The sequence below is a fragment of the Salvelinus namaycush genome, chromosome 1, assembly GCF_016432855.1.
Source record: "Salvelinus namaycush isolate Seneca chromosome 1, SaNama_1.0, whole genome shotgun sequence".
Classification (NCBI taxonomy): Eukaryota; Metazoa; Chordata; class Actinopteri; order Salmoniformes; family Salmonidae; genus Salvelinus; species Salvelinus namaycush.
This window is the reverse complement of record NC_052307.1, coordinates 12,924,249-12,946,983: the sequence shown is the minus strand read 5'-3', so window position 1 is coordinate 12,946,983 and position 22,735 is coordinate 12,924,249. Positions and strand designations below refer to the sequence as shown.

At 44.7% G+C, this 22,735-nt stretch overlaps 2 protein-coding genes across 2 annotated transcripts; one reads left to right on the top strand and one right to left on the bottom strand.

Moving 5' to 3' along the window:
* Positions 1–969: 969 nt before the first annotated feature.
* On the top strand, positions 970–3,648 carry LOC120048471 (tubulin beta-1 chain). The gene is made up of 4 exons (XM_038994505.1): positions 970–1,088; positions 1,996–2,104; positions 2,212–2,322; positions 2,439–3,648. The coding sequence occupies exons 1-4, from the start codon at positions 1,032–1,034 to the stop codon at positions 3,497–3,499; spliced, it is 1,338 nt and encodes a 445-aa protein (XP_038850433.1). The 5' UTR covers positions 970–1,031; the 3' UTR covers positions 3,500–3,648.
* Positions 3,649–4,634: 986 nt separating this feature from the next.
* LOC120048533 lies at positions 4,635–6,095 on the bottom strand. The gene is made up of 2 exons (XM_038994637.1): positions 5,540–6,095; positions 4,635–4,933 (listed from the first exon to the last, which is right to left on the bottom strand). Exons 1-2 carry the CDS (start codon positions 6,017–6,019, stop codon positions 4,802–4,804), a joined length of 612 nt encoding a protein of 203 aa, XP_038850565.1. The 5' UTR covers positions 6,020–6,095; the 3' UTR covers positions 4,635–4,801.
* Positions 6,096–22,735: the final 16,640 nt, after the last annotated feature.

The following is a 22,735-nucleotide window of genomic DNA, read 5'->3' as shown; positions in this document are numbered from 1 at the left end:
GGTCAGAGTCATCTGTTGGAAATGGTAATACATTGACGTTATATAAATCAGACATGGATTCATTCACAACAATAGACTATGTATATGCAGGATTTCGTCTCGATTTAGTTAAAATATAATAATCCTGTTGTGAAGTTCTCACTGTGGCCTGTAAGGGGAAAGGAGCAGTCAAGTAGTCTGTCTGTAAAGCCCTGATACAGCCCAGGCAGCCATGTTTTACAATGCGCAAAAAGGGAGGCGCCCATATTCAGAAATATGTAACAACAACGATAAGAATTAGGGATATAAATGACTCTGGGTACATATAATCTAATCGCAGGTTTCCGGGACAGTACCAAAGGCTGTAGACTATGTTGTGTTATGATAACAAAACAACTGACATATCTTTGATGACATATTAGATCCCTTTCTTGACAGAAAACATGTGACATGATGTTGGATACATTTCACGTGACAAAATGTAAATCGAGAAACGAAATAGCTATGTTTCACCCCCAAGAAGCTGAAATAATTCTGCCAGGAATGGTTACAACGTAACAATGAGCCACGTGGATTTACATGACATCTGTGAGGTTGTTCTTAGTTGTACCATTTTATGTGAAAAGGTTTCACATATTTTAAATAGTCAACAGGTGCCTCTCTTAATCATGTACTCTATGTGGTTTATTGGATCAAAATATGGTAAAGAAAGTATAGTTTAAAATGAGATATGATTTTAGCCGGCATAAAGGATGTAGGACAAATCTTCAAGATTATGTGAGGATCACACGTTTGCGTATATTTGATTGATAGTCAGAAGAGGCCAATGAAAATCATTCCTTGTGAATATGATTGGTCTATAAGTGTGTCAATAATTGGGTCTGAGAAATATTAGCCAATAGATTTGTCAGATTTGGTGACATTGATTCTAAGGGGCGTGCACAAAGTCCTCCTATATAGTCAGGGAGACCATTCTTTTCGCGCACTCTAAGAAAGGAAGCCAAGCCTCTGGTTTTTATTGGCATAAGAGTTGTTCTACCTCCAAAGCAAAAATGAGGGAAATCGTGCATCTTCAGGCTGGTCAGTGTGGAAACCAGATCGGAGCTAAGGTTTGTCATCTGTTTTATTAATTTGATGCAAATCGTGCGATAAATAACTGAGCGTAAAATCGCAGTTTCTTTGTATGCGTGTTCAGTTAACCACACCCAAAGAACTGTATTGTTAATGGAAATGCAAGCAATTAATATTTCTAACCTATATTGATTACCGTTATTGTTTTGATTGGGGGGGGGGTGTTATTGGTATTTTTATGCGCTACTCTATTTTTATTCGACCGGTTTTATTTGGACTGGAATGATCCTTACACTGTAGACTACTGGCGAGTGAGACAATATACATGACAATGTGTATTAAGAAATTGTTTTATTAAATGTAAAATTGATCGATTAAATGTGGGTATGGATAACCACAATTTACTCGCCCTACTGCAATGCGCAAAAGGGGAAGTAGGCCTCAGTCATGCCAAATGCCATATTCCAAGTAATCTGTTAAATAGCGACTACATTTCGGTTATTGTCGTAATAAACATATTTCTTGGGGGGGAATGGGAAATTTGTTCAATCCCATATTATGACCCACATTCGTATCGTTGACAGCGCGCCGCGCCCGGTTTTTGGCAGATGTGAGCGGTGTTTCATCAAGTGACGTATTCGACATTTTCAAAACCTTTGCTAATGGATTTCAGCCAATCGGAGGTCATGCCGCGCGCGCGGAATTTTACGGGAGGGAGATTTTCATTCCAGATACCTAACCATACATTGTATGTACCTATAATGAACCATGCAATATAGTCGAATTGATCCATTGACGTAATCAAATGGAATATTGAAACAATCTAATAACTGCATAGGCCTACCACGCATTTGATTAACGGATCACACTTTGAATGGCATATTAGCCTACCTGATATGAATTCTATTTTGCGCTGTAGACTAAATCCGAATGCTCTTCTTGCAGTTCTGGGAGGTGATCAGTGACGAACATGGCATTGACCCAACTGGTACATACCATGGGGACAGTGACCTTCAACTCGACAGGATCAACGTCTACTACAATGAAGCCTCAGGTAAGCCTTGTTCGTCTAATGTATAACCACATTTGTCAAATTCCTTATCTCTCCCAATTGATTGTGTGGTTCTGACATTGATCTTTATTTTTCTCCTGGTTGTCTAGGTGGTAAATACGTGCCTCGTGCCGTGCTTGTCGACTTGGAGCCAGGGACCATGGACTCTGTGAGATCTGGACCCTTCGGCCAGATCTTCAGACCTGACAACTTTGTGTTCGGTAGGTCTCTCTGCTTCATATTTGTACAGTATTTGTATCATATTCATAATGTTGCCTGTACATGAACTGAATAGAGCACTAGACTACAATAATTTATCCAATATCTTGTTTTGCAGGCCAGAGTGGTGCTGGAAACAACTGGGCCAAGGGCCACTACACAGAGGGAGCTGAGCTAGTGGACTCAGTCCTGGATGTTGTGAGGAAGGAAGCTGAGAGCTGTGACTGTCTGCAAGGTTTCCAGCTCACCCACTCACTAGGAGGTGGAACCGGCTCTGGCATGGGCACCCTGCTCATCAGCAAGATCCGTGAAGAGTACCCCGACCGCATCATGAACACCTTCAGCGTGGTGCCCTCACCCAAAGTATCAGACACTGTGGTGGAGCCCTACAATGCCACTCTGTCAGTCCACCAGCTAGTGGAGAACACTGACGAGACCTTCTGTATTGACAACGAGGCTCTCTACGACATCTGCTTTCGTACCCTCAAACTCACTACTCCCTCCTACGGCGACCTCAACCACCTGGTGTCGGCAACAATGAGCGGTGTCACAACCTGCCTGCGATTCCCAGGACAGCTCAATGCTGACCTCCGTAAGCTGGCCGTCAACATGGTGCCCTTCCCCCGTCTCCACTTCTTCATGCCTGGCTTCGCCCCCCTCACCAGCAGGGGAAGCCAGCAGTACCGCTCCCTCACTGTTCCCGAGCTCACCCAGCAGATGTTCGATGCCAAGAACATGATGGCCGCCTGCGACCCCCGCCACGGACGCTACCTTACAGTGGCCGCCATCTTCCGTGGCCGCATGTCCATGAAGGAGGTAGACGAGCAGATGCTCAACGTGCAGAACAAGAACAGCAGCTACTTTGTTGAATGGATCCCCAACAATGTCAAGACTGCAGTCTGTGACATTCCTCCCCGTGGCCTCAAGATGGCTGCTACCTTCATCGGCAACAGCACAGCCATCCAGGAGCTGTTCAAGCGTATCTCAGAGCAGTTCACAGCCATGTTCAGGCGTAAGGCTTTCCTCCATTGGTACACTGGAGAGGGTATGGATGAGATGGAGTTCACTGAGGCTGAGAGCAACATGAATGACCTGGTGTCTGAGTACCAGCAGTACCAAGATGCCACCGCTGAGGAGGAGGGAGAGTTTGAAGAGGAGGGAGAAGAGGAGCTGGCCTAAATGTTTGTAAAATATATGTATAATTCACTGACATGTCAGTCTTGACCTTTCCAGTGTTCCATTACCTGTCCTTTTTGTTTTGTCACCTCTGCTATTCCTGTCATTTCTTGTCTGTACAGAAACATGTCAATAAAATTTCTTTTGTTTAATGTGCTGTATTCCTCAATGTGATGGTTACATCAGTAATCACGTCACACATTATTCTGACAACAACCAGTTCTTCAACTAGGCAATAGTTTTCAGTGGTGAAAACATTCAAATGACATGCATTTATTGTATTGTAATCACAGTTTCATATATAACTGTAGAGCAGCTGTTGGTGCATTTATGTATGTTTTCTAGACATAGTAAGATGAGGGGCTACAGTGTTCCCCAGCACAATCGTGCTAGTTCTCTGAGGCATAGCTCAGGTTTTTGCATGTTTTGCCATGCCTCTGAAATCTGATTAGCGAGCTAAACTCGTGGTAAATCTGTTTTGAATTAGCAATTGTTATCCATTCAAGCTATGATTTAGTCTGACACAACATGCACTAATAACCATGCTAGTTATCCAAGGACTTTATCCCCTGTGATGTTGACAGACCAAATTGGCAAGTAAAGTGGTGTTTCATAAACCCTCTTTAGTTCCTTATTTCGATGTTAGCGCACACATAAATATACACATGTAGGCTATCATGAAGTTTATTGCTAATTTGGCTGACAAAGGTATATGAGTAATATTAGAATATGCCTGTCCATTCACCATTTATGTATGACATGGGTTGAACTTGACAAACCAAAGTCTGCGTTTGCACAAGCAGCCCATATCTGGTGTTTTTCTTTCACTAATTGGTCGCTTGACCAATCAGATCAGCTCTGAAAGATATCTGATGTAGGGGGGAAAAAATCAGAATTGGCTGCCTGGATGGGGCATTTTCAGCAAAAAAAAATAAAACTGTTGGATAGAGCATTTCGGTTTCAGTTGTGCAAATGTCCTTGGCTGACACCTGACACAGTGAAAAGCTTATCTCTACTGAATTATGATTCAGTTGTAAACTAGCTGGCTGGTTAATACTGGGAGCCTATTGTATGTTTGTTGAGCCCTGAAACTTATGTCAATGTCTAATGCAAAGTCCCATAACTGCATGGCACATTATTACTGAGGTAATGTTTTTACCAGCATGATTGCACACCTCAATGGTTTAAAATAGACAATAGTGGGACATTGAGATACAGTTGGAAAATATATGCTTTGGGAAAATATTTATTCAATAAGGGGACTTTTGGAGCGATCTGATTGTGGTCACCAGGTAGGGGTGTTGTTTAAGATATTATTCGTTTCCACAGGAAATAGGACAGGATACTGGTGACCAATAGTAGTAGAGTCCAGCAACACACCTTCTTCACCTGGCCCTCCAAGTCCTGCTTCTGCCCAAAGCGGGACACAAAGCCTGTCTGCCAACAACAGAAAATGTGATTAGATCCCAGGAATGAAAGATAATTTAAGATTCACAACAACAACAGGACAACCTAACATTTTAAACTGTAGTCTAGTGCTCTATTCAATCACATCTGCTTTAGCCGACATCCTTTTTAAAGCGATGTCCTTGTTTTGGCGATGTCGGAGGTGGAACTGCGTTAGAGTTGTCAAATTCACAAGCGGCTCCTGGCATTATACCTAAAGCTGACATTGCCATTGGCTGCAGAGTCGCATGAAAATAAATCCCATGCAGCCAGCCTTGTTACCAAGTTTGAACCCTGGAATGTGAGCTGTAATCTACACCTCAATTAGGCTGATAAAAACCCTCATTGTTTGATTTTATGATTTTATAATTGGAGCGTAATTATTTCTATATAGCTTACACTTTCTTGTTCTGAACTTCTAACGGGAGTGGCTTCGTGACAATGATCGTAAGATCAGCTGCTCACCGATTTGACGGCTCCAACGCCGCAAAAACATCCATTATGTGGCTGTCTGCCATCGCTGGTTAACGCTTGATCTGATTGAATCTAGACCTTAGTCTTACTTTGCCAGTGAAGAACCTTGACTAGTGAACTTACCCATCCACCCTTGTCCCGAATCTCTGGACAGATGACCCTCTCCACGTAACCCCCCACACACTCCTTAAGCTGGGGCACGATTCCCTCCATGCCCCTCTCGTGGCAGTGCAGGGCCATCTGGCCAGCCAGCACATACACAGACAGCACCGCACTCCAGGCCAGGTCTCGTCGGCGCCCCCCGGGGGTGGTGGTGGCAAAGTGCTCATCCAGGATGGCGGTGAGCATGGGGCAGGCTGTGGCCTCGGTCACATCGTGGAAGACGCGTGGCCAGCGCCTGAAGAAGATGGGGAACCTAACTAGCAGCTCATCCCCAGCATGGCGCAGGGCTGCTGCTGTGGCAGTAGGTGGTGGGCCTATGTGGCCGTCGGGCCCTGCAATCACATAGTTTATATAGTCATGTAACATCAGATAGGCCTCTCGTACCAGGGGGTCAGGGCTGTTTATGCCACCCCTGCTCTCTAGCCCCTCTGACTGACCCATAGCCTCGGGCTGACTGACTCGCTGTCGCAAATCACAACGCTGTGACTTGCATTAGAGCAGTGGACCGTTCACAGATAAACAGTCCCTGTGCCAAGTTGCCATCAGCCATCCTCTCAGCAATGTCAATTCCTCATAGAGGGTTAGAGATCCAGTCACCTGAAACCACAAAGAAATCATCAACCTCTGCACTGTACATGTTGAACAGCACAGTGGGTAAAAAAACATGTAGCACTTATTATACCTTTTATAAACAAAACAAGTGAAATGCTTTTCAGTTAATGTTAGTAAAATCTGTGCATTTCTCCAACTCCATTATGATGTTTGTTAGACTAATGTTATATTACACAGACATATCATACAATATTTGAATATAACATATTCTGAAATGTCAACTAATACAGCAAATGTGCACATTTCCAATAAACAACACTAGCAATCAACAGAGAAAGTATTTCAAACTCACCCCTTCCCTTCCACCAAAACACAAGTGGTACCAAGACACACACACACAAACACAAAAAGGAATTAGTGGTGCAGGTGGCGGAACAACAGCGGGTCCAAAGCAGTATATAGTTCAGCAGGAGTGGGTTGCCAACCGGTCCGCTCGTTGCTGCCTTTACCCAGGCTAAATTTAGAGGCCTTGTTGGAAACTGACACTGAACTCCTGCGTCATATGCACAATCATCAACCCTCTGATACACATCCCCATTCCAACACAAGCAAAGTTAAATATAGATCTTAGAGAGTGTGTGTGTGTGTGGCTCAGCGTAGAAACAGGTTAACGTTAACAGTCTGTGAGATCATACTGGTAAAGACAGACAAAGAGGAGGCAGGCCAAAATAAAGTAATCAGTTGATAGGTTTAATATTTCACTGAGCTATTGCCTTTGAAAACCATTCAGAAATGTTTCTTTTTGGATTCTGCCCATCAAAACCAGATTTCATACTGTGATGTTGTGCAGCCTTACATAGATGTACAATTATACAGTTTTAGCTCTGAAACATTTGTCGTTCATGTTTGATTGTGGTATTTTAATTCAGAGACCACCCACAAACACACACACACACTCACACAGCATCACGATAAACATACAACAACAATCCTACTCCTTCACATACAGATTTAGCATAGATTGTGTTTCTTCCAGTGAGCTTCTTTCAGCCTGTCTGTAATCTGTGTGGTGCCAGTCAGGGGAATGTGGTAAGGAGGAGTAGGCTTTAAGAGCTGCTGAAGGCTTTCCTCTATTGACCATTGTTTTCCTCCAATGGGAGTCTGCCAATCTACCCATCTGTTCCTCCACCAGGAATAATGCTGACCAGTGGAGTGCAAGGCAATAAAAGCCACATGCAAGCACTTGGACTTCCACTAGGGTGCAGTAGTGTGTCACTTAACAGATTTGACGCTTGTGAGTTGCAGTCAGTATTGAATTGTAAATTATGGTTTTGCAATACTGTAGATTTGTAATTGATTGAAATAACAGAGACCAGGAAATGGTTTCCTTCCTCCCCTGCAGCTTTGTATATACAACCAGTATATTGTATGGCCATGGCACCAGCAACATGGAAACAATAATTTATCTTTAACACATTGTCAAGCATTTTGGGTTTCAATACACTTGTTTTTATTCTTGTGATTATGCATATTGCAACCAAATTATTGTCTGTTGATTTAAAGAGACAAAAAGAAAGGGTTCTTATTGCGACAGTGTATGGCTTAATGACACACTCATGTTCATGTGTGCATCTACACTGGCCTGTGTGTTAACTATTTACGTACCCGTTAATCTGATGGAGCACTTGGGGATCAATCAAATGCACTCATTTACATTGACATTTTAGTCATCTAGCAGACGCTCTTATCCAGAGAGATTTACAGGCTCAATTAGGGTTAAGTCATGTACTCCTGTTTACTCCACTGATTTATAAGTGAAGACAAAGACCAGCTGAAGTAGCATGGTCAGCAGCTCTGTGTGTTTGCCCATCTGGCACATACTGTACATGCAGAAGGAGATATGAAAAATGACAAGTCCCCTCATCCTTCCACATAGATAGATGCAGTATGAGAGAGGTGTTTTATTATTCTTCAACACATTCAACAGACAATGCTAGAACATTACAATGAGTGTGTCACATGGTTCCCCTCCTCATAGAGGAGACAGGGTGCAGGGGAAGTGACATCGTTGATAGTACCTGCTATCAGGGCTCTCATATGTTCATGTGCCAACATCTGCAGGGGGGAACTTCCTGTCTAGAGTTTTACTGTAGGCTACAGGGCCCTTTGAAGTTGGTTCAGTCCCTGCCAGGGAAACTAAAGTGTTTAACCAGATGAAACAAAATCACTCTGACAGTTTCATCTGACAAGCTGATTACAAGATAATTGCTTTCCAACACCAGCTTTTGTTGAGAGCTGAAGTATTTGAGAGTACGTGAGTATGTTGCTTACTTTAGTTTCTATGTCCTTGGTGAAACAAAATAGACTACAAGACCAAAAGTATGTGGACACCTGCTCGTCGAACATCTCATTCCAAAATGATGGGCATTAACATGGAGTTAGTCCCCCCTTTGCTGCTATAACAGCCTCCACTCTTTTGGGAAGGCGTTCCACTAGATACTAGAACATTCAGCCACAAAAGCATTAGGGAAGTCGGCACTGATGTTGGGCCATTCTGCTGCCAATCTTTGTCTCTGCAGATTGCATGGCCGTGTGCTCGATGTTATACATCTGTCAGCAACGGTTGTGGCTGAAATAGCCAAATCCACTAATATGAAGGGTTGTCCACATACTTTTGTATATATAGTGTAGATATAGGATGTTTACTGTTTTGTCTGTCTGATGCAGCACCTGATTGAGTCTAACAACTGTCTCCTCCTTTTCAAAAACAAACAAAGGATATTGTGGAAACACCTTGCCAGTTATGGACAATTTGATGAGAGCAAGAAATAATGATATTATTATGTTTTACATCGCTCATTTTCATTCACTTATATCTGCCCCCCATGACCACATGTACATGTATATCTCTCTCTTTCTACTGGTTCATTGCTTCTCTCCCTGCCGAGAGGTTTTCAGAGCTTCCCCAGCATCACACAGACATTAACACATTCAATCGGTCTGAGACCAGAAAAGTGGAATACTATAATTTGACTGCTTGATCGCATGTTGTTCCTCTGGGAAAATTCAGGCCTTTGCTGGAACCTGAAAGAATCATGTAGAGCTTCACTGTGAAATGTGAAAGCAATGCTAAACTACAGGACTGTTTTGCTAGCACAGACTGGAATATGTTCCGGGATTCTTCCGATGGCATTGAAGAGTACACCACATCAGTCATTGGCTTTATCAATAAGTGCATCGAGGACGTCGTCCCCATAGTGACTGTACGTACATACCCCAACCAGAAGCCATGGATTACAGACAACATTCGCACTAAGCTAAAGGGTAGAGCTGCTGCTTTCAAGGAGCGGGAGGGCTTGTGGCAGGGCTTGCAAACTATTACAGACGACAAAGGGAAGCACAGCCGAGAGCTGCCCAGTGACACAAGCCTACCAGAAGAGCTAAATAACTTCTATGCTCGCTTCGAGGCAAGTAACACTGAAACATGCATGGGAGAATCAGCTGTTCTGGACGACTGTGTGATCACGCTCTCCACAACCGATGTGAGTAAAACCTTTAAACAGATCAACATTCACTAGGCCGCAGGGCCAGACAGATTACCAGAACGTGTACTCCGAGCACGGGCTGACCAACTGGCAAGTGTCTTCACTGACATTTTCAACGACTCCCTGTCTTAGTCTGTAATACCAACATGTTTCGGTCTCCCGGGTGGCGGTCTCCCGGGTGGCGCAGTGGTCTAGTGCACTGCTACGCAGTGCTAGCTGCGCCACCAGAGTCTCTGGGTTCGCGCCCAGGCTGGGCTGGGTTCGCGCCCAGGCTCTGTCGCAGCCGGCCGCAACCGGGAGGTCCGTGGGGCGACGCACAATTGGCATAGCGTCGTCCGGGTTAGGGAGGGTTTGGCCGGTAGGGATATCCTTGTCTCAGTATGTAAAATGTAATAAAATGTATGCACTCTACTGTAAGTCGCTCTGGATAAGAGCGTCTGCTAAATGACTAAAATGTAAATGTAAATGTTTCAAGCAGACCACGATAGTCCCTATGTCCAAGAACACTAAGGTAACCTGCCTAAATGACTACCGACCCGTAGCACTCATGTCTGTAGCCATGAAATGCTTTGAAAGGCTGGTCATGGCTCACATCAACACCATTATCCCAGAAACCCTAGACCCACTCCAATTTGCATACCGCACAAACAGATCCACAGATGATGCAATCTCTATTGCACTCCACATTGCTCTTTCACATCTGGACAAAAGGAACACCTATGTGAGAATGCTATTCATTGACTACAGCTCAGCATTCAACACCATAGTGTCCTCAAAGCGCATCACTAAACTAAAGACCCTGGGACTAAACACTATGCAACTGGATCCTAGACTTCCTGATGGGCCGCCCCCAGGTGGTAATGGTAGGTAAACAACACATCCGCCACGCTGATCCTCAACACGGGGGGCCCTCAGGGGTGCATGTTCAGTCCCCTCCTGTACTCCCTGTTCACTCATGACTGCACGGCCAGGCACGACTCCAACACCATCATTAAGTTTGCTGATGACACAACAGTGGTAGGCCTGATCACCGACAATGATGAGACAGCCTATAGGGAGGAGGTCAGAGACCTGACCATGTGGTGCAAGGACACAACCTCTCCCTCAACGTGATCAAGACAAAGGAGATGATTGTGGACTACAGGAAAAGGAGGACCGAGCACGCTCCCATTCTCATCGATGGGGCTGTAGGGGAGCAGGTTAAGAGAGGAGCAGGTTCAGATCATCAAAAGGTTTTACAGCTGCACCATCGAGAGCATCCTGACGGGTTGCATCACTGCCTGGTATGGCAACTGCTCGGCCTCCGACCACAAGGCACTACAGAGGGTAGTGCGTACGGCCCAGTACATCACCGGGGCCAAGCTTCCTGCCATCCAGGACCTCTATACCAGGCAGTGTCAGAGGAAGGCCCTAAAAATTGTTAAAGACTTCAGCCACCCTAGTCATAGAATGTTCGCTCTGCTACCGCACGGCAAGCGGTACCAGAGTGCCAAGTCTCGATTCAAGAGGCTTCTAAACAGCTTCAACCACCAAGCCATAAGATTCCTAAACAGCTAATCAAATTGTTATTCACTGCTACTCTTTAATTATTTGTTACTCTTATTTCTTACTATTTGTGATTTAAATAATTTTTTGTCTTTTTAAGTAATTTTTGATATTTTTATTACATTTTCTTTTTTTTAATGTGTTTTCTTAAAAAAGCATTATTGGTTAAGGGCTTGTACGTAAGCATTTCACTGTAAGGTCTACACCTGTTGTATTCGGCACGTGTGACAAATAACATTTGATTTGAAGAACATCCAGCAACAGGAAAGCTGAAGTACTGATGGAAAGAGTAGAAACGGCATACAAAGACAGCACAATAACATCCCCACAACTCATCCTCTGTCATCCACGGCAAATAGCCTCCCAAGCAAGACAGGGACAAAGAAGGAAAGGGAAAGGGAAACATTAGAGTCTTGACCAGTGGTGAAAATGAACAAAGATGATTTAAGATGGAAGATGAATCTTGTGACCTCTGCGTGCTACACATTGTAATGACTAGAAAAAGCAGAAACACAAACTGTTTTTTGCTCTATCAATTGGAACAATATGCTCCTTCCATCCTGTCTGTTTGTTATCTGTAATGCATGTGTACGTATATCTCTTATGTTCAGGAAGTTTCTTATCTACACAGAACTTGAAACACTGAAGTTTTTGACCTTTTCTATAAAAACACTGAGCTCAATACAAAGCTGCAAGATGACTAAGAAAGGTAAAAGGAGACAAGCGAATGAAAAAACACCCCCTCCATACCTTTGTTTTATGTGAGCCTCCTATCACCCTCACAGAGGGAGGGCTGGGCAGAAAGAGGAGAAATTGCTCTGAATTTGCCAGTAATTGAAAACACCTATACCTCCCTCTACCTCCCTATCTCTACCTGGCCTCAAACATCCACTCCCCTCTCCCTCCCCTGTTACTGCCTTTTATTCCAAACCAGTCTGGCCTCCCTACCCAAACCTGTTCTCAGTCTCCCACCAGGCTGAATTTATGCAATCGATTGAGGTCCATTTAGTGTCTGGAGGAGAGGTGACCCACTTGTGATCTGTGTCCCGCTGTCTCCCACCCCACCTCCATTCCGCCAATTGAAGGTATTGATGCCCGCTATTGTTTCCCCCTCTGCCAGGGAGGAAATTAGGGACCCATCAGGCGAGGATAGCAGTTATCGATTTCTACCTTCTCCTCCAACTGTTGTTGTGCTGTACAAGCTCTTCAGATACCAAGCCAAATCCCAGAAGGTGTTCGCAGTTAAAGCTAGAATCCTTCATTTAAAAAAGAACAAAACTAATGTATAGTTGTAATCATGTTTTGAGGCTATACAGTGTTTGTTTACATTTACATTGTTTACGAACATTGGAGTTAAACAAGCTTATATTTTGATGGGGTACGACAGTTGAAATATGCTCATGAGGCTTTTATAAGTTATATTCTTCAAGAATCAATGGGTATATCTCATTAATTTATAGGTCCAAAAGTGGATGTAGCATCTAACGATTCTAGCTTTATCATTCTAGGTTCTTTACTGTAGATGCAGAAGCCACGTTTCCTTCATGCTGGGACGATGACAGTAGAGAGATGACTGATGAACATGTCTCTCTGAATGGTTATCTGCCTGTGATCGCTGTCTGACTCGGCCTCTGCTTCTGAAGTTAACTTCCACAATCTTCAAATGTTTCTTCATAAAGTTATGCAGGTGATCATATAAAATATATATATGTATTGTATCTCAGATATGGTGAGCTCTGCGGGGGACACTAAATTATATGGATAGAAAACAGTTTTGAGGTCCAGGTCAGGTTAAGGTAGAGTGGGTGCTGAGCTTCCTAAAGTGGTCAACTGTTGTTCAAGTGTCCTCTCTTTATATTACCCTACATTAGCAGTTAGACCCATTGGACCAAGCAGCTTTAAACCTCTTCTCCACCTCCTAAACCTCTACAAACGTGGATGAATTCAGCAAGCTATTAAAATGTATAACAGTTTCTACCAATGTGCTAGGACCTTGGCATACAGAAATAGAGCAGAGAGAATGTTCTGTTCATTGTTGAGGGGTGAGAGTTGACTCTCCTGTGGAATATGAGCTGCCTCTCCATACCAATAACTCCCTCTCACTGTCAGACGTGTGACATGATGAGAGCTCACCCACTGGAATATGTATCACTCTCAACCAGCACAGTCTGACTGTTCTTCACCACATTAACATGTTCAACTACAGATATACCTCTTGTTTATATAACGGAAGCCTCTACTCAATTAGAGCACCTGGGGTGAAAAGAAGAGTGGGCACACACACACACACACAAACACACACACTCTCTCTCTCTCTCGCTTACCGTTCTATCGCTCTCTCGCTCTCTCGCCCAAGGACAAGAGATATAGCTTGTGATCACCTACAATCTGTATTTGAGGAAATTAAATACAAATGACAATTGTGACAAAGATCCAACAGAGTGCTGCATCAGCAGATACTTACAGAAACACCAGTCATTAACACGTGAATTTACTTTTCATTTTTCAACTATATCCCACAGTTACTCTGACAGTGTAACGTTCGTCTAATTCCTCCTCCTCGGATGAGGAGGAGCATGGATCGGACCAACACGCAGCGAGGTATGAAGACATGAATGAATTTATTAAACAAGACGAACACTGACACGAACTACACTTGAATAACTACAAAACAACAAAACGACGTAGACAGACCTGAACATGAGAACATACAATAACACGAAGAACGCACGAACAGGAACAGACTAACCTTACGAATGAACAAACGAAACAGTCCCGTGTAGTGCAACGGACACAGACACAGGAACAATCACCCACAAACAAACAGTGAGAACAGCCTACCTTAATATGGTTCTCAATCAGAGGAAACGTCAAACACCTGCCTCTAATTGAGAACCATATCAGGTAACCCATTTAACCCCACATAGAAACACATAACATAGAATGCCCACCCCAACTCACGTCCTGACCAACTAAACACATACAAAAACAACAGAAAACAGGTCAGGAACGTGACAGACAGCTTTGTTTCTCACCATCTATTTCTGAATTCCCACATCAATTACTGCTTCCTTTTTGCCCTTTAATCCTCCCTATTGATCATATAAGGCATTACATTACAATGCATAATAACTGTGGTTTGGCCTATAGTTCCAGGCCTGTCAACAGTGGTAGAATATAGTTAGTGAGGGAATTCGAGCGCTATTTAAGGCTAGCCACTCTCAACCCCAACCTACAAGTACAGTGGCCTCCCTGCCACTACCACAGAGCCAGTAGAGTAGGGATCATGGAGCTCACAGTGAGTATAAAGACCACATTTAGGACTCGATTCATTCCCTAGCGTTGAAGATCAGCGCTGTAGCACCATTTACATTTTAAAGTCATTTCCGATTGAGCAGAGATATGCATCGTTTACCGCGAATGCAGTCTCGGACGTTGCCTTTAAATTTCTATCATGCCAGTGCAGGTCTTCAGTGCCATGGATTTAATCCAGCCCTTACTTTGTATTTTCTTTATGAATCCCTCTCGTGGGGCTTGTCCACAGCCTGAAGGCATACTAGGACCTAGGTGTGTGGGACAAGCTGCATCCATCCACACTCTGATCCAGAAGGGGTCCCGACAGTTTGATCTGCTCTGAGGTCATAATAGAAAATGTTGATCGGCAAGCTGTGCAAACACACAGAACCCGATTAGGCGTTTGGGGATTTTGAGATTGGAGGTCTGTGGATGCTGCCAACAGGTCTGGACCTGTTGGAGTGGAACAAGTCAAATGTGAGTCTAAACTGAGCAAAGGTTAAAGGGTTATTACAATGTTGTGATACGTTAATGTCCATTTATTTTAGGAGATTATGGAATTGTTGCATGATTGTATTGAATGTTTATCTAATGGAGGGCATTAAGAGGTATGCTGTTGAGTTGTTGATGTTATACTGATCCAGTTTGTGTTTTTGTTATTGTAAACACAGGACATACAAACACCCGGTAAACATAAGACATAGTCTTTCCACTGCTGCTGTTGCTGACTTGTTTGTGGTGATAGAACTGTGAGCTATGGCATCCTGAGACATCCTATGTGTTACGAGGAAGAATGCTCTGAGGTTGTGTAGTAGACAATACGGTTGTGGTCACAGACGGTGAGGCCAGGTGGTCCTCTGGGGCCTGCCAGTGAGGTGGGGGGCGAGTAGGGGGGAGAGGGGGTGGGCTAGAAGGGGGACGAGGAGGGGGACTGGTCAGAGGGAGACGTTATCCTGCTGCCTCACTGAACTCCAAATCAAACCAGATGGACTCATTTATGGCCAATTAGCTCCAGTATTGTGAGTGGAGTCTGACTCACCTAACACAATCATACCTTTTATCTTTATTCAGAGGAAAGCCAACAGCTGTAAAGCTAGCTATGTTTTGGTGGGGATTTAACCACACCCCCCTAAGAGAGTTAGAGTCATGATCGTGAGCGTGGTCATGGAGGCAGAAGAAGGGACTGGAAGACAAATAACTGAAGTTTGAGAACTGGAATAAGCAAGCAGAATATGTGTGGGGTGCGTGGGTGTATGAGCACAGGTAGCCACAGATACAGTGCATTCGGAAAGTATTCAGACCCTTTCCCTTTTCCAAATTGTTTTACGTTACAGCCTTATTCTAAAATTGATTAAATCATTATCAATCTACACACAATACCCCATAATGACAAAGCGAAAACAGGCCTTTAGAAATGTTTGCTAATTTATAAAAAAGAAAAAACAGAAAGACCTTATTTACATAAGTATTCAAACCCTGACGTTGAGCTCAGATGCATCGTGTTTACATTGATCATTCTTGAGATCATCCTTGAGATGTTTCTACAACTTCATTGGAGTCCACCTATGGTAAATTAAATTGATTGAACATGATTTGGAAAGGCACACACCTGTTTATATAAGGTCCCACAGTTGACAGTGCATGTCAGAGAAAAAAACCAAGCCATGAGGTCGAAGGAATTGTCTGTAGAGTTCCGAGACAGGATTGTGTCGAGGCACAGATCTGGGGAAGGGTACCAAAAAATGTCTGCCGCATTGAAGGTCCCCAAGAACACAATGGCCTCCATCACTCTTAAATGGAAGAAGTTTGGAACCACCAAGACTCTTCCTAGAGCTGGCCGCCCGGACAAAGTGAGCATTCGGGGGAGAAGGGCCTTGGTCAGGGAGGTGACCAAAAACCTGATAGTCACTCTGACAGAGCTCCAGAGTTCCTCTGTGGAGATGGGAGAAACTTCCAGAAGGACAACCATCTCTGCAGCACTCCACCAATCAGGCCTTTATGGTAGAGTTTGAAATGGGGTTTACAGAGTGTGCGGTTTGGATTCGGGATATTGGGGAAAGGGTCAAATGGATTGATTGGGTTGAATGTACGTATAAATGTGGGATTATAAAAGGAAAGACTTGATATGAAAAACCACAAGGAGCCTGCATTTACAATAGTGAGTGGCCCCACACACACAAAACAAGGGTTGGTCTGGCGTTGGATATCCCATTGCTAAATGCTTCCACTGTGGAGGCAGAGGGATTGGTGAGTGTTCTGTTACTGAGTGCAGTTGATGAGAGCGATTGAGTCCTGCATTGAGTCCTCTTTCATACCGCTCTCTCTCTCTCTCTCTCCTCTAATCGCTCTCTCTGTCACTTACTCTGCCTTTGCTTGACTCCTTTCGTGATGGTCCACTTCACTTAGCCCATAAACAACGCCCCCATCCCCCTCCACACCTTCACATTTCTCCCCCCAGCGAACACAAACCGGGCTCTGCTGCCTTTCTACATCCAAGTCATACTGGACCGTTTGCCAGCACAATTATAATTAGTTGAGGAGCTGCAGCACAGCAAGACATTTCCCTAATAGGTCTTCATCCGAGTCATGTGTGAGTACTGTAAGAACGTTATAGAGACTGTTAAAATGATGATGTGCTCATTATACACTTATTCAAACAAAGTGGGATTTTATCCTGAGTATGATTCCCACTATGTTCTAGACAGAGTTGTCTGAATTGAGCTATCATAGTAACATAGCTGGGCAGAATGTGAGACAGAGACAGAGACATATGATATTACCAAGCTAAAACATGCAGTTTGCGGAATGTGCACATATAGTGGCTGTCTCACGAGCTGAGCATATCAGTACAGACAAATGTTGGTTACTGCAGTATTGGACATTACCTCCTAATGGTGGGGATGTTTGAAATGCATTTAGGAGGGGACCTTTCAGTTTGTTGCAGTTGCACAGTCCCATGGGTATCAGCCACCAACCACGGCTGAGCTTCATGTGAGTGCCTCTCAATGAAACTGCCTTTAATTGTCCCTGCATTGTTTATCAACACTGCCAATCCCAACTAGAGCGGAAAGACAGACCAATTTTCCCATTACTATGGGAGCAGAAAATGGAGGGGAGCCGAGGGGACTGGAGAGTCCTGCCTCTCATGAGAGCACTGCAGATGACTTCATCTCCAAGTTTAAAAACACATACAGGAGGTATGGGGTGAGGGCTGCTCACATATATACCAGAGGAGGCTGGTGGGAGGATCTATAGGAGGAAGGGCTCATTGTAATGGCTGGAATGGAATCAATGTGTTTGGTACCATTCCATTGATTTCATTCCAGCAATTAAAATGAGCATGTCCTCCTATAACTCCTCCCACCAGCCTCCTCTGATATACACATATATTCACTCTCTTACACACACACACACCAACAACATACAATCAAATAGCTTTTAACCTCCTTAAAAGCTAATGGGGGGGTTGGTTCTCCACTACATTGGAATTGAGATGAATTTCTTTACGTGAAGGAATGTTTATTTAGACTATCAGATACAACGACAGGGTACTGTGTGTGTGTGTGTGTGTGTGTGTGTGTGTGTGTGTGTGTGTGTGTGTGTGTGTGTGTGTGTGTGTGTGTGTGTGTGTGTGTGTGTGTGTGTGTGTGTGTGTGTGTGTGTGTGTGTGTGTGTGTGTGTGTGTGTGTGTGTGTGTGTGTGTGTGTGTGTGTGTCTGTGTCTGTGTCTGTGTGAGAAGGAGAGACTGCCCTGACTAACGGCTCCATGCGGCTTATCAGAGTTACTCATTGACTTACACAGTTATAGAACACACCCATTCAGAAATATCTTTAGCCACCGAGAACATTTTGTATTTTGGGGAACAATCGAGTTAACTTAATCGCCTTAATAGCTCTTATTGATGTCAAGCCCAATGAAGTACAGCACAATTCACAAAGCTCAAAGGCTCTTGTCTGTAACATACTAATTCCATACACATTATGCAAACAATTCACACAAATAGGTCTCATTTTCAGATATGCTTATCCCTCTCTCTCTGCAGTCACTGAGGTCATGAACAGTAGAGAATAAGCAAATAGACTGCGAGAATAGAAACCAAGATAGTAGAGTGACGAGTGGAGTGACAGATCTCTTATCTTCTGCTACCTCGCTAAACCTTGACTGTGAATATAAAGTTCAGTTCGACAACAGTTTGGTACGGCTCACACAGAAACACTGAGATGACAAACCACAAACTGACTTCATTAGTGGAGTGGAGAAACATGTATACAGTGGTTTGACTTGCTTGCCTTGAGCGACACTCACCAGCACACACATATCACATCCCCCCCACGCACGCATGCGCACGCACAGGCACACGCACACACACACACACGCACGCACACGCACACGCACGCACACGCACACGCACACACGCACGCACACACACACACACACACCCTACCGTGGCCCCCTATTATCTGTGTGAGCGCTGATAAGGTGTGGAGGTGCCCCATGGTTCAGTGAGGTGGGTCTTCATGGTGGTTGGCTGGGGAGAGCTCTGCCCTTGGCCCTTCGCTGGCATTTCAAATGTGGGGAGGCAGCATGGAGGAGGGCACTCAGGCTCTGCTTATCATCCCAGAGACCAAGGCACAGACACTCAGCAGAGCCATGGGGAGTTGGCTTTCTGCCCTACTGCACTAGCATTAAGCATCACCACCCTGCTTCAAGAAGACCTTTCCCCCAGCTGTTTGGCTGGGGCCTCTGCCAGTGTCACACACTCACAGGAAAACCACAGTCCCATGCACACTCTGAGGTGCAGACTGGCCCCTAAATCAGGTCAGCACATCTCTAACCCCAGTCTGAAATGATATCTCTCTCTGAAATGTCAGAGCACCCGACCACACAGTGACATTTCAGCTGCTGCGCCACTTCTGATCGGCATCATCCTCTCCTGCTTATGTACAATATGTGACTTCATCTCAAACAAACCTTCATGCACTGACTAAAGTGGAAGAGTGTAATGGTAGAATAATACTACAGATGTAGAATCTTAATTTGCCCAATGGAATAGTAGGGGTCAAGCCCCATAGGCCGGGATAGCAGGGGTCCAACCACATAGGCCGCGATAGCAGAGGTCCAGCCCCATGGGCCGGGATAGAAGGGGTCCAGCCCCATGGGCCGGGATAGAAGAGGTCCAGCCCCATGGGCCGGGATAGAAGGGGTCCAGCTCCATGGGCCGGGTTAGAAGGGGTCCAGCCCCATAGGCCGGGTTAGAAGGGGTTCAGCCCCATAGGCCGGGATAGAAGGGGTCCAGCCCCATGGGCCGGAATAGAAGGGGTCCAGCCCCATAGGCCGGGATAGAAGGGGTCCAGCCCTATGGGCCAGGATAGAAGGGGTCCAGCCCCATAGGCCGGGAAGTCCGGGACCATACTGAGTTCAGTCCCATCGTGGCAGTGCTCAAACTGTCAGAGCTCCCCTGGAAGGCTGGCTCTCTTATTTTAAGGACTTCAATTAGAAAGCTTGGCTGGGATGGTGTGAGTTAACTTTAATGGGCAATTAGGGATAGTGTGCCTTGAAAGCATGCCCTCTTGAGGAGTGGGAGAAGGGCATTCATTACACATGGCTGCAAATCTAGAGCAGAGCACAGTGTGCTGCTGGTGATGTAGAGAAGAATATCACATCTGTGAGCTATTATCAAAGACTACAGTGATACTGTATGATTGACACTCTAGACAACAATGGGAAAACTAAAACTTTAAGGTGGTGAATGTGAGGCCAAGGGAGTCAACCCAACCACGCCACCAGAACACATTTTAGTGTTCAAAACTCAAACTGAACTATACACACTCAGTTCCTTGGGGATACAAATAGAGTGACGAGAGAGAATGATATACGATCTCAGTCATTCTTCTAAATTGGACAAATGTCCTTTAATGGGTTGAATAGAGGGGAGGCCAGCATTGTGTGTGTGTGTGTGTGTGTGTGTGTGTGTGTGTGTGTGTGTGTGTGTGTGTGTGTGTGTGTGTGTGTGTGTGTGTGTGTGTGTGTGTGTGTGTGTGGTGTGTGTGTGTGTGTGTGTGTGTGTGTGTGTGTGTGTGTGTGTGTGTGTGTGTGTGTGTGTGTGTGTGTGTGAGAGAGAGAGAGAGAGAGAGAATGAGGGAGAGAGAGCGAGATTGAGAGGGAGAGAACGAGAGAATGAGGGGGAGAGAGAGAGAACGAGGGGGAGAGAGAGAGAGAACGAGGGGGAGAGAACGAGGGAGAGAGAGAGAACATGTTGCATCTGTTCCTCATTAACAGAGCGCTAATGAACGCACGTGTGTTCCACCTGGCCCCAGTGAGAGGGGGTTGGAACACACACTAACTAAACCTGCCGACGAGGCCTTGGCCTTTCACAACACTTCTTCTGAGCAATAATAGAACTCTGTCTCAAGATGTAGAGACTATAGTGCTCTGGAACAAAGTTGTATGAAGTTGCCAGTAGAAGCTGATCTATGGTCATTTTTGGACTTCTCCTCTCACTAGTTAAAATTAGGATTAAGGGAGAGTAAGAGCCTCTGGTGTCCTAAGAGCCTCTGGAGCCTTTCAGTTGGGGACAGGAAGACACGGGTGGAACTAACTAAATAAGGTCATCACTATTTATACTGTGTGAGAATAGACTCCTAAACGATCAGCATTTACAAACAGGTCACAGCTCATCTCAGAGCAGCATCTGTCCCCCGGCTCTCAGAATTACGTTACTCCCCCTGGGGGTCTCCAGTCCGTCTTGTTATGTATCGATACAACACCCTGTGGGTTTACCCTAACATGGGCCGCACCTGGTATAATCAGCATTACACCAGAGCGGCTGGAGTTTCAACCTTTAGTCAGTATATAGGATTAGAAATAGTGTGCACAGTGTGTTTTGTGGTACTGTATGTCAAATAATTTGTATGTTCTGTGCTCCCCCCATCCACCCCTCTGTCTCTGCCAACCATGCCCCCACACACCATTTCTCAACCATGGTAATGACAGCTGAATGCATGCCTGATCTTCATATTTTCAAATTGGCAGCATTCCGCTTCGTTCAGAACCTTAAGTGGTTGTTAATTTAATATGCAATCGACTCCTGTCAGTCTAAATGCATTTGAATGAAAAGCCTGTTTCCAAGGGAGGAGGTTGCAGGTTGTGGGGGTGAAGAGGAAAGAGAGACAGGAGAGCAGGGTGAACTAGGATCATGATCTAAATGTGACAAGAGAGGTGGGAATACAACATATCATGGGCAGTTTTTCAAAGGGACAAACTAGATATGCCAGGTTGGCCCAGAGGGTAGATAGACTTACCTAGGGACTCACATTTTAACATGTGAACTTTATAGTAGAGAGCATGGTAGTACTGAGCAGAACATGCAGCTATGTTTAGCTTCTGCTCTTTGAGTCAATAGCCTAGCCCTTTGGGTATGGGGTATAGGGTATGGGGTCTGTGGGGGGGGGGGGGGGGGGGGGGTCACTGAGATAGGGTCTGGTGTCACTGTGATATCCTAGTGTTCAGGGTAGATACTATTTAAAAGAGTTTGGGGTTATGAGAGGGAGCAAACACAAACATCAGCCTGCACAAACATGATAGCACAACCTGCATCATGCACATATACACAATCACACACACACACACACACACACACACACACACACACACACACACACACACACACACACACACACACACACACACACACACACACACACACACACACACACACACACACACACACACACACACACACACCCTAACAAATGTACACACACATATACAAATCCTCTATCTACAACTTGTTGTTAATATCAGATTTGGCAAAACCTTTGCTTGCACATCCATTCTGTTGTAGACATGTGTGATGGGAGTAAAGTGAGCGTGTTATTGGGGGGGTGGGGGGTAGATTGCAGGCGGTGTTAAGTCAAGCAGGAACCCTCAATGTTGCTAATTTATTTACAGATTTAATTAGATGGATAGAGCCCTCACAGACATAAGGAATAAAGGAGAGATGTTGCCTGCGTTACAGCACTTTAATTATGGTACCAGGCTCCTGATCCCTGCGCACTGCTGTCTGGGGAACCAGTTCATTAAAATCCTCATTATTTTACTTTTAATTAGTTCCCCCCTCTTTTGTTTCCTTTCACCATATGGCCATGTTCCGTGGTCAAATTAACGTAATTGAGCTAATTAAGCCGATCAGTTTAATTATTCAAAGCGTTCTGATTGGGCC

Bases quoted from the DNA above. Each gene is read 5' to 3' on its own strand.
- LOC120048471 (XM_038994505.1), top strand. From the start codon at position 1,032: ATGAGGGAAATCGTGCATCTTCAGGCTGGTCAGTGTGGAAACCAGATC. The intron at 2,105-2,211 runs GTAAGCCTTGTT...CTGGTTGTCTAG, and splicing joins CTACTACAATGAAGCCTCAG to GTGGTAAATACGTGCCTCGT. The intron at 2,323-2,438 runs GTAGGTCTCTCT...CTTGTTTTGCAG, and splicing joins ACCTGACAACTTTGTGTTCG to GCCAGAGTGGTGCTGGAAAC.
- LOC120048533 (XM_038994637.1), bottom strand. From the start codon at position 6,019: ATGGGTCAGTCAGAGGGGCTAGAGAGCAGGGGTGGCATAAACAGCCCT. The intron at 4,934-5,539 runs GTAAGTTCACTA...TGTTGTTGGCAG, and splicing joins TTCGGGACAAGGGTGGATGG to ACAGGCTTTGTGTCCCGCTT.